The sequence below is a fragment of the Pimephales promelas genome, chromosome 17 (assembly GCF_988280905.1).
Source record: "Pimephales promelas chromosome 17, fPimPro1.hap1.1, whole genome shotgun sequence".
NCBI classification, from domain to species: Eukaryota; Metazoa; Chordata; class Actinopteri; order Cypriniformes; family Leuciscidae; genus Pimephales; species Pimephales promelas.
Window position 1 is genome coordinate 4,440,410 of NC_142785.1, and position 12,171 is coordinate 4,452,580.

At 38.5% G+C, this 12,171-nt stretch overlaps 1 protein-coding gene across 1 annotated transcript; it reads right to left on the minus strand.

Annotated features, from left to right (window-relative positions):
- Positions 1-6,577: 6,577 nt before the first annotated feature.
- LOC120468995 (carbonic anhydrase 15b) lies at positions 6,578-11,479 on the minus strand. The gene is made up of 9 exons (XM_039657671.2): positions 11,338-11,479; positions 11,151-11,217; positions 11,024-11,050; positions 10,696-10,866; positions 10,297-10,448; positions 10,146-10,226; positions 9,999-10,071; positions 9,750-9,913; positions 6,578-7,035 (listed from the first exon to the last, which is right to left on the minus strand). The coding sequence occupies exons 1-9, from the start codon at positions 11,338-11,340 to the stop codon at positions 6,730-6,732; spliced, it is 1,044 nt and encodes a 347-aa protein (XP_039513605.2). The 5' UTR covers positions 11,341-11,479; the 3' UTR covers positions 6,578-6,729.
- Between the last annotated feature and the right edge of the window lie 692 nt (positions 11,480-12,171).

Consider the following 12,171-nt stretch of genomic DNA (forward strand, 5'->3'; position numbering starts at 1 on the left):
TGTTGCCATGGCAACTATCTGAAATTATATAAGTAATTATTACGGTATGTCATTATAATTATCAAAATGATTGTCAGTATTGTAACAGTAATGCAACTTGTATAACTGCTGTGATAAGATGATCTTCGGTTTGAAGGTTGATGGAAATGGTAAGTGCTAATATCACATTACTGAATGGCACTCTCTGCTCACAGAGAAAGAGTGATTCGATTGAGTATGAAGGAATTATTTTGAACAATAAACACGATCCACAAAGGGCCAAGTGCGGCAGTAGTTTACATCCAAATGTATGACACCCTTAAGCGTAACAGAACACTTTGTCCTTTTTTAACGCCTTTAGAATGGATCCGGATTCTTTAGTAGTCTGGGTTCAACAATCAGCAAACTTGAATTCCATGCCCCTTGGATTACATTTAAGATAAAAATTGCTTAATACACTTAATTTATTGTTGTAAACACTCACTTCTTGAATAAAAGGTTTGATGAATTTAACATCTTGAAGAAAATTCCATCTTTGTTCTAAAATCGAGACCTTTACAGTTTAATTAATAGGAAACAACTGAAAATTAGCTTGAATTTCAATCAAGGACATATTGGGACGAAACCTCACACAAAGAAAACCTCTGGGAAACGTGTAAAACAAGCTGTATTGTAATGCAACAGCGTTATACTGCACCTCTAAAACCATTTCCAGAACATATTTTACTCACACAATCAGCCTTAATGTTTCAGACTCATTCCTTGTATGTGGAATTTATACTTATCTTATTAAAGGGATAGTTCACTTTGAAATTAATTTTTGGTATGTGTTAGCTTACCTCAATGGCATTCAAGATGTAGGTGTCTTTTTTTCCACAGTATTTTCAATTTTGATATTTTTAGGTCAAACCGTTCTTGTCTGTCAGTCATATAATGGAGGTCTATGGTCACCACCTCAAAGTGCATGCACAGAGAAGTCCAAATTAAACATGATTTAATGACTCGTAAATGTAAGTACACATTGATGGCCTAAGACACGAAACGAGCGGTTTGTGTGAGAAAACCAACAGTATTTAAATCGTTTTTACCTCTTGTAACCACAGCCACGTCCAAGTGATCTGAGGGCGCGGGCGCTTCTATCTGCACGAATGCGCCGGAAGTGATCTCTTGCGCGTGTACCTCACTCATTGTTTACACAGAGATTTTAGAAGTGTTATCCTTCACTGTGAAGATCTAAATATCGAAATTGTCTTCCATTCATAGATCTTCACAGTGAAAGGTAAAACTTCAGAAAATCTCTGTGTAAGTGACGTACACGCATGAGAGATTGAACTTCCTGGGATTTCCGGCGCATGCGCAGAAAGAAGCGCCCGCTCCCGCGGAGTATAATGGACATCACTGTGGTTACAAGAGTTATAAACGATGTAAATACTTTTTTTTTTTTTTTTTGTCACATAAACCGCTCATTTCGTGTCTTATGGCGCTTTTCCACTGCATGGTACGGTACGGCTCGCTTTAAATGGTACCTGGTCTGTTGAGGTTCCAAGCGTACCGTACCGGTACTAAAATGTGACATGAAACACTGCAGATCACTGATTGGTCAGACAGAATCCTCACTACCAGCGTCATTGTATTTGCGACCAATAGACATCGACAAGAGAAACCAAACCCGCTAGATTTAAATATCCAGCAACAGCCACCGCTGTTATCGATCAGTCAATAATCCAGCCCACTTTAAAGCGGTACCAACTGCAGTGGCAAAGCAACTGAGCTAAAGCAAATTAAGCCGTGCCGTGCCGTGTCGAGCCGTACCTTCGAGATCTGTTACCACGTAACAAATAGTCCCAGAAAAGTGCCATTAGGCTATCAATGTGTACTTACATTTACGAGTCATTAAATCATGTTTCATTTGGACTTCTCTGTGCATGCTCTTTGAGGTGGTGACCATAGACCTGCATTATATGACTGACGGACAAGAACGGTTTGACCTAAAAATATCAAAATTGAAAATACTGCGGAAACAAAGACACCTACATCTTGGATGCCCTTGATGTAAGCTAAAACATACCAAAAATTTATTTCAAAGTGAACTCTCCCTTTTAACAGTTGGAATCTGACATATATAGCAATTGTAAGTCACTTTGGATAAAAGCGTCAGCTTTTAATGAATGAATAAATGTAAACAAGTATGTATTAATTTGGCCACACCGGATTAAACGAATCCTTGAAAAGTGTCTCAAATAAATAACTTATTGAGGAAATCATTGAACTGGCATGTCAGTTAATACCCACTTAAACTTGTTTCCGTCACTCACAAAAAGCAAAAGCTCCTGTAGACTAGTGAAGGAACAATGGGCTACTTTTTGGTACTGTAAGCTTTGGACCCCGTTCATAGTAACTGCATGTCAAAGAGCGACCTGCGCGTTATTAAAATTTCATTTTCAGAGGTGGAAAATCACGCTTGGGAAGAATGTAGACCTTCGAGACCTGTTACCACGTAACAAATAGTCCCAGAAAAGGTTTTGTTTCAGAAGCAAAATGTACAGTATTGGAAGAATGTGGATAGTCTTAAGGGAAAATTGGTTTTGTGTGGCATTTATGGAGATTTCGTAGTATGTTGAGAAAATGACACAAACTCATAGGTATGTCGTATCCGTATTGCACTTTTCCCAATCATAGTAATATGACTCATGTGTCTTTGTAAATAGCCTCTATGCACGAACCCTGCTGACGTGTGTCCGAAAGAATCTCAGTCAGCGTCTTTACTCCCGGAAGAGCGTTCTGCAGGCCAAGTGTATAGAGGCAAAACTTTAATAAAATCAGTTTTCTCAGAGACGGAGACAACGATTTTAAAAACGCTGATTCGTTAGTTGAATTTCGTACGATATGAGAGAATACTCACCCTCAAAGCTGTTGTTGTAGCTCGAAATATATAATTTAAATAACTTCTCTTTTTTACTCTTGTGTGACAGCTAACTGTCTCACAGTGTTGTTAACATCATTCACGTTAACCGCAGGACGTTTTTATAAACAGCAAGTGTAATTTGCCACTATCTCCACCTAACGCAAAACCGGCTTCTGATCATAGACTGACGCAGCACCAGATGTAACCATAGACAGTAAAAGAAATGGACAGAGCGATCTCATTGGAACTCCATTGAGACGATTGAAGCCCGTTTTTGGCGATTTTTTTAGCACTTCCGTCCCTGACGCGCAAACTCAAACAGAGCTTGACTACGTAGATGTGACGAGAGCAACCCGTCTGTCTTCTAGTGCTGTGGCATGAGAAATCTGAATCATTCCCTTCCTATACATGCAGAGGCGGAGAGTGTGAGTAGGAGCTGTCCATGATCTAGGAGAAGGAGACAATTCTGCTAGGTATTCTGATGAATTATTTTGTCATTTTGCCTCCACGTTTCCCCGATTGCGCGCAAGCTTCTTCTCCTGTCCATACTGTAATCTCTCTACTGTGTGACAGAGAGTCGCGTGGGTATGACGCAATCGTTAGCCTACTTTCAGTAAACCTGCATCTACGGGGCCATAACATAAGCTACAAGGTAATGGAGCATTTTATACATTGTTGTGTTTCTTTAGAAATAAATAAAGGACAAATGGGGTCTTCAAACGCCTCAGATGTAAAGTTATTCGCTGTCAAAGTGACGCCAAAATGAATGGGAGTCAATGGGAATGCTAACGCAAGTGAAGTTCTGCTACAAGATGGCAGCTCCCGCGAGGCTTCAACTTCCGGTCGATAGATTACCCCCTTGCTTCTGACCATAGACTGACGCAGCACCGGATGTAACTGGGCTTGCTGAGACAAACCCGGAAGCGATCGTGCATAGAGCCTATTGTGTTTTCTCTCCTCATCTGCCTCTTTTTCACACACACACAATTTTATTTTCACTTTCTTCCAACCAACATTTCATGGTTGTGTTAATGTAAAATGGTAATAATAATCTGAATTATTATGGTGCGTTCTACTATAACCAATGACCGACTCGGACCTCGAATATGACGTCACGTCCACGCTTCATTAGTTTAAAACATCATTCTGTAAATATTGAAAAAAAAAAAAATAATAATCAGATAACTAGAAATGTCCTTAAAGGGGCTAATGAAATAATCACTTTACAATGTGTGAACAGCTTGTAACAAAACATTGTACCTTGCCTGATTTCCCAGCTTGTCTTTAAAAGCCTGTAACAATTTTTGTGAATTTTTGCAGGGAAAAATATTGAGCGCACCTTACAGCCTTTCTTCCATGTGATACATGACATGAACACCTTAATTCATTTCATGTCATAATTACCATAAGTGATTATTTTTGGCAATTACAACAGGGTGTGAACGCAGCATACAATATTCATAAAGCCAAAAGATCTCATCTGTAGTGTCAGTGTCATGCAAAGAGCGATTCCCGAAAGCATCGTTAACCAACTATGGTCGCAAGTTCCGTCGTTATAGAGTTCAATGGAAATTGCGACCAACTTGCGACCATAGTTGGCTAACGATGCTTTCAGGAAACGCACCCCTGTAGCAGTTTTAAATTGCTTTATAATTAACATACCTCATCTGTGGACTGTCCGAGTGTTTACCAGTATAGCTGCAAAGATATTTCCAACTTTACCCTTCAAGCGAAGAACGTCGACGTGAGTTATCCACAAGTTCCCTACGCCCCATGAGGCCTTGCGTCAAAAGTGGGCGCGACTTCCGGTTGGAAGTAAACAAAGCGCGATTTGACATGCTTGACACTCGTTCATTCAACAGTTGACAGTCATTCAAGTTATAGCGATCCAAACTAGCTAACGATGTGGGAACACAACCTCAACGGAATTCAAAAGGGTGAAATAACAGTACCTTTACCCTCCGCAGTAGTTGATTGGGAGTATAATAACATTATTAATAATCAATACTCATCAAGGCATGGTGACAGACAGTTGTGCTAGCTGAGAAACAATTAAAATAAAAAATACACACTTAGTCATTGTGCTTTGGATTTTATTCAAAATTATAAATGAATGTGCTGCTTGAATACTTTAACTGGCACATTTGGTATTCTGTCAACACAGGCTTTGATCCTGAGTTTAGGTGTAACATCAGTAGAGAACAGCCAAACACATGCTGATAAACGTTTATAGAATATTAAGAATTTAAACAAATGTACACAGGAAGATTCGTCGTCTTTTGGGAGGTGATAAACTACAGTCGTTGGCAGGAACACTCTGATTTCGTTTTCAGCATATGTTCAAAACAATCACGTTTAAGCCACTGAACTAGTTTAATCCGGTTATACATACAACTGCGAACAGCACATGTTGTCCCTGAGCTCCGTAACACAATCTCTCATAAAGATTTGCGTCTTTAAATAGTAAAATAATTATCCGAAAAACAGCTAGCCTCTTCGCTAACTATCACACAAAATACCATTGGGATGCTACTTCCGCCGCCTCACCGGAAGTTTCAGCCACTTTATCTTTTACAGGAGCGCCCCTCGGAAACTTGTGGATATATCGGGGCACTGAATCTCCTTCAGTCGTACATGCGTGCAAGATCGAGATTGCAAGCTTAATCACTGGTCAAAGACTAGGGTTTCTGAATACTACAGAACCAGATTACCTTTTTTTTTATAACTATACAGATTCACTCACCTTCCCTTAAAACCACCATAAAGCAATACTTTACATTTAAAACTGACACAAGATCACATTTAAAAGGGTCAAATGACAATAACTTCCTATGCTAGTCTAGTGCCATCCCCCTAGCACTAATTTTATATATTTGAAATGGTTCTAGACACTCATTTATATTCAAAGACAAATCAAAACCACAAGATTATGGAGCCATCTGCAGTTAAAATGACAAGACAAAATGCAAGATGATAAATTTAATACAATTAATAACTTTATTTTTCCCTCAAGACAACAGTAATAATACTTTTTTTTTTTTCAAAAAAAAAAGCAAGTAGTAAAAAAAAACAAATGACTGAACATTCTGCACTAAAGCATTTTGACAAACATTCACACTACACAATGACACTTTTGTAGTAGGGATTGGAAGAAAAAAAAAAAAAGTGTACAAACCGGATCCCATGAAAAACTCCTCTAAAACACGCATTGTATAAACTGCACAATAAATACAATGCGTGCTATAGAGATGCATTTCATGAGATCAGGCTAGTGTACTACAAACAAAATCCAAACATGTGAAAACCTACAAAACAGCCATGAGTGAAATGCCAAAAGAACCAGATACAGTTTTACCTTCCAGGGGAGATAAGTATTAACAAGTTTCTCCTAAAGCCACGTTTAAATCAATGCAATGTCCATCACCCTCAGCCTGTTGCCTACATTCACTGCTTGCTTTCCATTTCAAACTGCAAAGCTGACACTAGTCAAATATTAAAATAAGTGAATTTAAAAGTCCAAAACACATGCTTAAATGTTTTTCAAAACTGTGCACCAAATCAAAACACTTCTATAAAACACCACAACCAAACGCTCAAGACCTTCAGTGAAAAACTTGGGAGACGTACACACTTCCGTATGAAACCGTTGCAGGAAACAAGCTGAGAGTGAGGAAACTAGCATTTAGCTGAAAAACACATCATTCCACAGCAATAGTAAACCTTGACAATAACTACACATTAAACCAGACACATTTTACATGGATAATAGAATTTTTTTTTTTTTTTTTTAACATAAGGAATATTATACCATCAGTTCAAAAGTACCTTCATTTCGTCGAGCGGTTTTACAACAAAGGTAGGATGCAGTACAGGAGTGCGAGACTCAGAAGTGGACACACGAGAGCCTGGGATGGGTTTGTCGCCGTTGATTTAGTCGTTTTTCCAGTTGATGTTAGTTTAGTGGTTGATGTTGGTGTAGTTGGTTTAGTGGTTGTTGATGTAGTTGGTTTGAGTAGGCCAGACGTTTTGCCACCCGCTACCTGTGACGTCACAATCCTGCCATTGATGGGCTGAACACTCCGGAAAGTGTTGGTCATGAGAGAAGAATTGGTGGTCTTGCTGACGTAGACGGTCTTAGTGAAGAGGTCAATCTAGAATATACAAAAACGGTTTAAAAGTTGAAGATGCTGAGATGTCTCAGGAATTGAACTGCATGTTAATTCCAACCATTTGGACTGCAGCTAAAACTTAATGTGATGGAGTCAGTTATACCAAAGACTATTGCCATGTCCGAAATCACGTACTATGAGAGTAAATACTATATTGAAATAAGAACACACTTCACGACCATTAAAAAAATAATAAAAAAAAAATAAAAAAAATTCCCTGTAGTATGAATGAGTCCGGACGCACTACATGCGCCATGTTGTGGTCGCGTGACATACACTCGTCACAACGGTGGGAAAGTCTAAAGAGCCCATTCCAGTGACTGCACCAGCTTTGCGCTGTTTTTAGCTCTGCTTACATCTGCATTATGTCGTCCAAGCCGACAATCAAGAGGCATCGGTCAGCTGCTTGCAGATCACGCCTTTTGCGGAATTTCTCAAATAACATTTACCTAATAAATTGTACCTCATAAAACACACACACACACACACACACACACAAGCCTTATGAACAATGACAGATGTCGATTTTTGGCAAGGAAAAAGCCATTTATTTGCTTGTGATATTACCATCAATAAATAAACATGCGTGTCTGCGTTTCTCCTAACGTTACTCTGGTTTCCGCCATTTTCAAATAAAACGACAACAACTCCTCTCCCGTGGCATCATGGGATGAAGTGCCCACCGTATGCGCACTTCAGAATCTCGCTGGAAGTAGTTCATCAGGGTACTTATGGCTACCGTTTCTCAAATTCTATGATTTCGGACATACTCTGTTCGCGTACCGTTTTTCGCAAACTTTATAGTAGGAAAGTATTAGATTTCGGACGCAGCTTATATCGTAAGGCACACCATGCAAGTTCACCACTAGAGGTGCCGCTGGAGCTATTGCTAATGGGAGATGAGCGCGAGAGACTGTTTGAGAGCAGTGGAGCTTTTATAATCCCACAGACGCATTTCCAGTCATGTGTATGTGGGGTAACGCAAAAGTTTATCATGTTGGATACGTTTGAGTGTGTTGAAAGTTGTTACGATGCTACTCTGTGCGTTCGCTCGGTGGCTATGAGACACTTCTTGCACACTGCAGTTAGCTATATCGATATTAGACATGGTAGTAGTCCTTTAAAACGCGTTTTCTTGATTTAAGAAACCGCAAGTTTGGTATTTTACACTTAAAGCCGTTTTAAGATCGTTTCTGATGAAATGGAACGGTTAAGATTGAAATTTGGACATATGCTGCTGGCCCGAGAAGTCCCCCCCCCCCCAATTAAAGCACAACAAAGAAACAGCCCTCAGATGCCATGTCCTTGATTTATAGCACAATTTAATTTGATCTCAAACAGATTCAGTAGTTATTACTCCAAGGAGATTAACCAACGTGGTTGAACGACCAACTTGCGAAACAGTCGTGACTAGCTAGTTCAATGACGCATCATACTACAGTTAAGCAGAGAGTTATGTCACTGTACAGGAAGCTCACCCATGGTAGTCAGGGAGCCAAAGTCTCAAAAGCTCTATAAAATGGGTTGAACCTGACATGGTCTGCCATACTTTTTATTTGTGTTTCTGTTAACTTTGACCCTAAGAACAAATAATTGGAGGGTCTGCTCTGCCGGAAATATCGCGGAAAAAAAAAAATTGTGGGCATTTTAGTGTACGCACCCTTTATTTTTTATCAGAAAAATGTGAAAAAATATTTTTTTCATCAAATCCTTAGTGGGTTGGGTAGGTTCTAAATAAATGCATTCCAGATACACAGAACACATGTGCGGACAACATACACTGAAAAAATAATTCTTAAAACACATTTCTACATGATTTTGCATCAATTTAATGCAAAAAAACAGGCGTTTTTTCACTTTTTTTCCACTATTTTCATCTTTACTTCATTGGCAATCAACTATTCCATTAAGTTATGACATCAGGCAATATGCCATTCTTTTCACCAAACACTATACTCATTTCACAGAAAAAAATATACAAATCCAAACAAAATCAATGGATCTGTGATGATTTCACTACTAGTTGGCGATCAACAGGCTCAGAATTTCAATAGAATTTTCGCGGCATTCTTCAAAGCTAAATGAAAATCGAAAATTGGTTTGCTTTCATAACGTTGAAACAACGCGTTGCTTTCAAGTTGATTTTCCGTTAGTTTTGAAAGAATGACGCGTCTGACGTTGGTTCAACGTTAATTCGATGAGCAAAACAATGTCAGATCAGCGTTGTTTCGATGTCATATTTCCACGTTGATTCAATGTCAGTTTGCTATCTGGGTAGAGACTTACTTTTTTTTCAATGCTCAGAATATTATGCTCTAAGAGAGGTATGTGTCCTATATGTTCAATAAGCTTCGACCAGAAGTTGAAAAATTGCCAAAATTTCAACTGGACTTGTTAGGTAAAGAAATAGATATGAGAATAAATGCTGCTACAGGGATACGTTTGGAGCAAGGAATCATTGGAAATAAACTTGTATGAAGCCTGGTGTGGTCCTTGAAGTGTTTTTCATGTCAGACAGATAGTAGGCTTGTAAGGATAGCTAAAGGCTACACCAAACCTTAACTGGCATTAGCAATTAGCTACATGGCTAGTTGTTACATTCAGGTTTAGAAAGTTTAGCTAGTTAGCTTGTGACATGAATGGCCAGAAGCTGCAAAATAAGACCAAGTCTAAATATTTTGTATGTATACACTTACCAAATCTCGGCTGACTTTGACGGGATCTTTAAAGATGGTCCACACAATACGTTCAGTGCAGTTTGGTGTAGTCAAAGAGCCCATATAACGGTAATATTTCGTCCTGTCCACTCCAGGAAGCAGATCATTCATGGAAATAGTGTAGGAAATGTTTGCTACATCACCTTAGACAAAATTAATACATTTATGATATTACCAGCATGTTTTATACAACCACTCCTTTCCTCATACTCTAGGATCATGGCAAACCTGCATTGGCAATTTTCTTAAGGTAAGATGTTAAGTACTTCCAGCTCGTCGGTTTCCCAATGTCATTAGTGGCCTGTGGGTGACATTTCAATTAAACATTCTGCTGAAAGAGTTTTTCCAAATTTGAGAGAGGAAAAGGCAACGTACCTCAATAAAGACACCAAGAATTGCCATTTCAGGATCACCAGACATGCTGCCATTATGCTCCGCCTTATTTATGATGTGCATCTGAGACACAAGACCGTTCATAAGACTGATAATAAAAACAAAGCTTTATTGCATTAGATTATATTCATACCTCCATAGGGTATCGTTTCCCATCCACAGAGTGTTCAGATCCAGGCATGGCGCTGCTGTTACCCCAGTGGAGCTGAAAATGCTTGCTGGAAAACAAGCCTGGCAGATCACCTCCTTCCACACGCATTCTCTTGTGATCAAGTGTAACTTTAACTGAAGAGTAAAGCCACAACAAATTGAACAGTGAGATTCCGATCAAAGCTAGTTTATCTTTTGCACAACACAGTCTAAAGACACAGCGATAAAGTTAAGTTTAACTTGAAAAATACTCTAGAACTTTAGTTTCTCAAGTTTTGCTGAATTGTGTTGGTAAACGACAGAGCTATAGTTGACTTCGGGAAACTCACTCCTGTCAGAAAACTAGAATAAACAGTTTAAGACAATAAAGAGATGAACTCACTTGTCTTGCCAGTGTTTTTAATCTCAGTCAAGGTGGCTTTGTCACCATAGCCAGTGAAGTTGAAAGGGGTCAGATTAGCATTAGCTTGGACATTGGCAGATATGATGTTTATTGGAGACTGTTGACTGCCATTACAGTCTTTACTTGCAATTTTTGCCCAAGTGACCTCACCTGAAATGCAAAAACGTAATTTAAACGTCCTCACCCTGTTAACAGTGAAGTAATTTGTTAACTTGCTCAGATTTTATCATTGAACACAATATTTTAAACGGATCTTTGTTGTAGCTAGGATTATCTTTAATTTAGGTTAAGGTATGGGGGAACTTACTGCAGGATGGCTTGTTATAACACCACGCTAAAAAAAAAAAAAAACCCAGAAGGCAAATGGACATTAATGTTTGAATCATGACAGTCTACAGTGACATTAATCAGAGGAATGACAAACAAATACTTACACACAGTGGATGATGCGGTGTGCACCATTAGCCACAGACAAGCAAGGCAGGCCATGAAAGCATTCATCTAAAAAAACACTCATTCATCAAAGCAAAGTTCTTTCCCAGAACAAATGATTAACATTTAAGCGTTACAGTTTACACTTGTTAATTTTTATACTTCATTGTTATGAGTGCTTTATCTTACCATTTTAGTCGGTTAGAATAATTTCACCAGTCCTTAAATATGGCACTCGGCTGTCTCTCTTTTGATTAAAGAAGACTAAACCTGGTTTCTGTACTGAAACTGCAAAACCCTGTTGGAAAACCACCGTAAAAAAAGCTTTATTCTCAAAGACTTTTAAAGTCCTGAAATGTGCAAAGACAGACTATAGGACGGGCATGGTTTATTTGAGACAGGTGGTACCAGATCTGATTAAGGTCCATTTGGTTCAGGTGTTTTATGACGTCAGCTATTCAGAATGGTAAATTGACGTCCAGTTTCTTTCATCCATGTCAGATGTAGCCTAGCCAAACAAACTTAAGTTATGAGTATTCATTTTTATTATAGAAAGGAATGAGTAAGTGTCCAATCATCAATTTTAAGCATAAGTAAATATAGCCTACTTTTATGGATATTGACGCAAGTAAAGTTAAAGTAGCTTATTTGAAAATCACCAAGGGCACATTTACACAACGACAATGTATTTAATCAAAATAAAATTTTATACACATTGAATTTCTTGTGCATACTATAAATCCATTGCTTTAATATAACAATATTCGGTAACACTTTAAGGGTTCATGTCATGAATTATCATGAATTCCTGGATAAATGAATTATGCATTAATTCATATTATCCTGAACTAACAACGTTTTTTTAACAGTTCAACGTTTTTCATTCATGACTTCATGGATGAACAAAACCTTAATTAAAACATTAACTAAGACGAGCACATCATCATGAATTATGATTCATGATCTAACGTTATGCATGTCGCTGTTGTCAACCTTGGGACGTCGCCGCTGAACTTTTTTGAC

Excerpts from the sequence above, each read along its gene's own strand:
- LOC120468995 (XM_039657671.2), bottom strand. Across the intron at positions 10,867-11,023 it reads TTATAACAAGCCATCCTGCA|GTGAGGTCACTTGGGCAAAA; the intron begins GTAAGTTCCCCC and ends TTTGCATTTCAG. Across the intron at positions 10,072-10,145 it reads TTCTTGGTGTCTTTATTGAG|GCCACTAATGACATTGGGAA; the intron begins GTACGTTGCCTT and ends TGTCACCCACAG.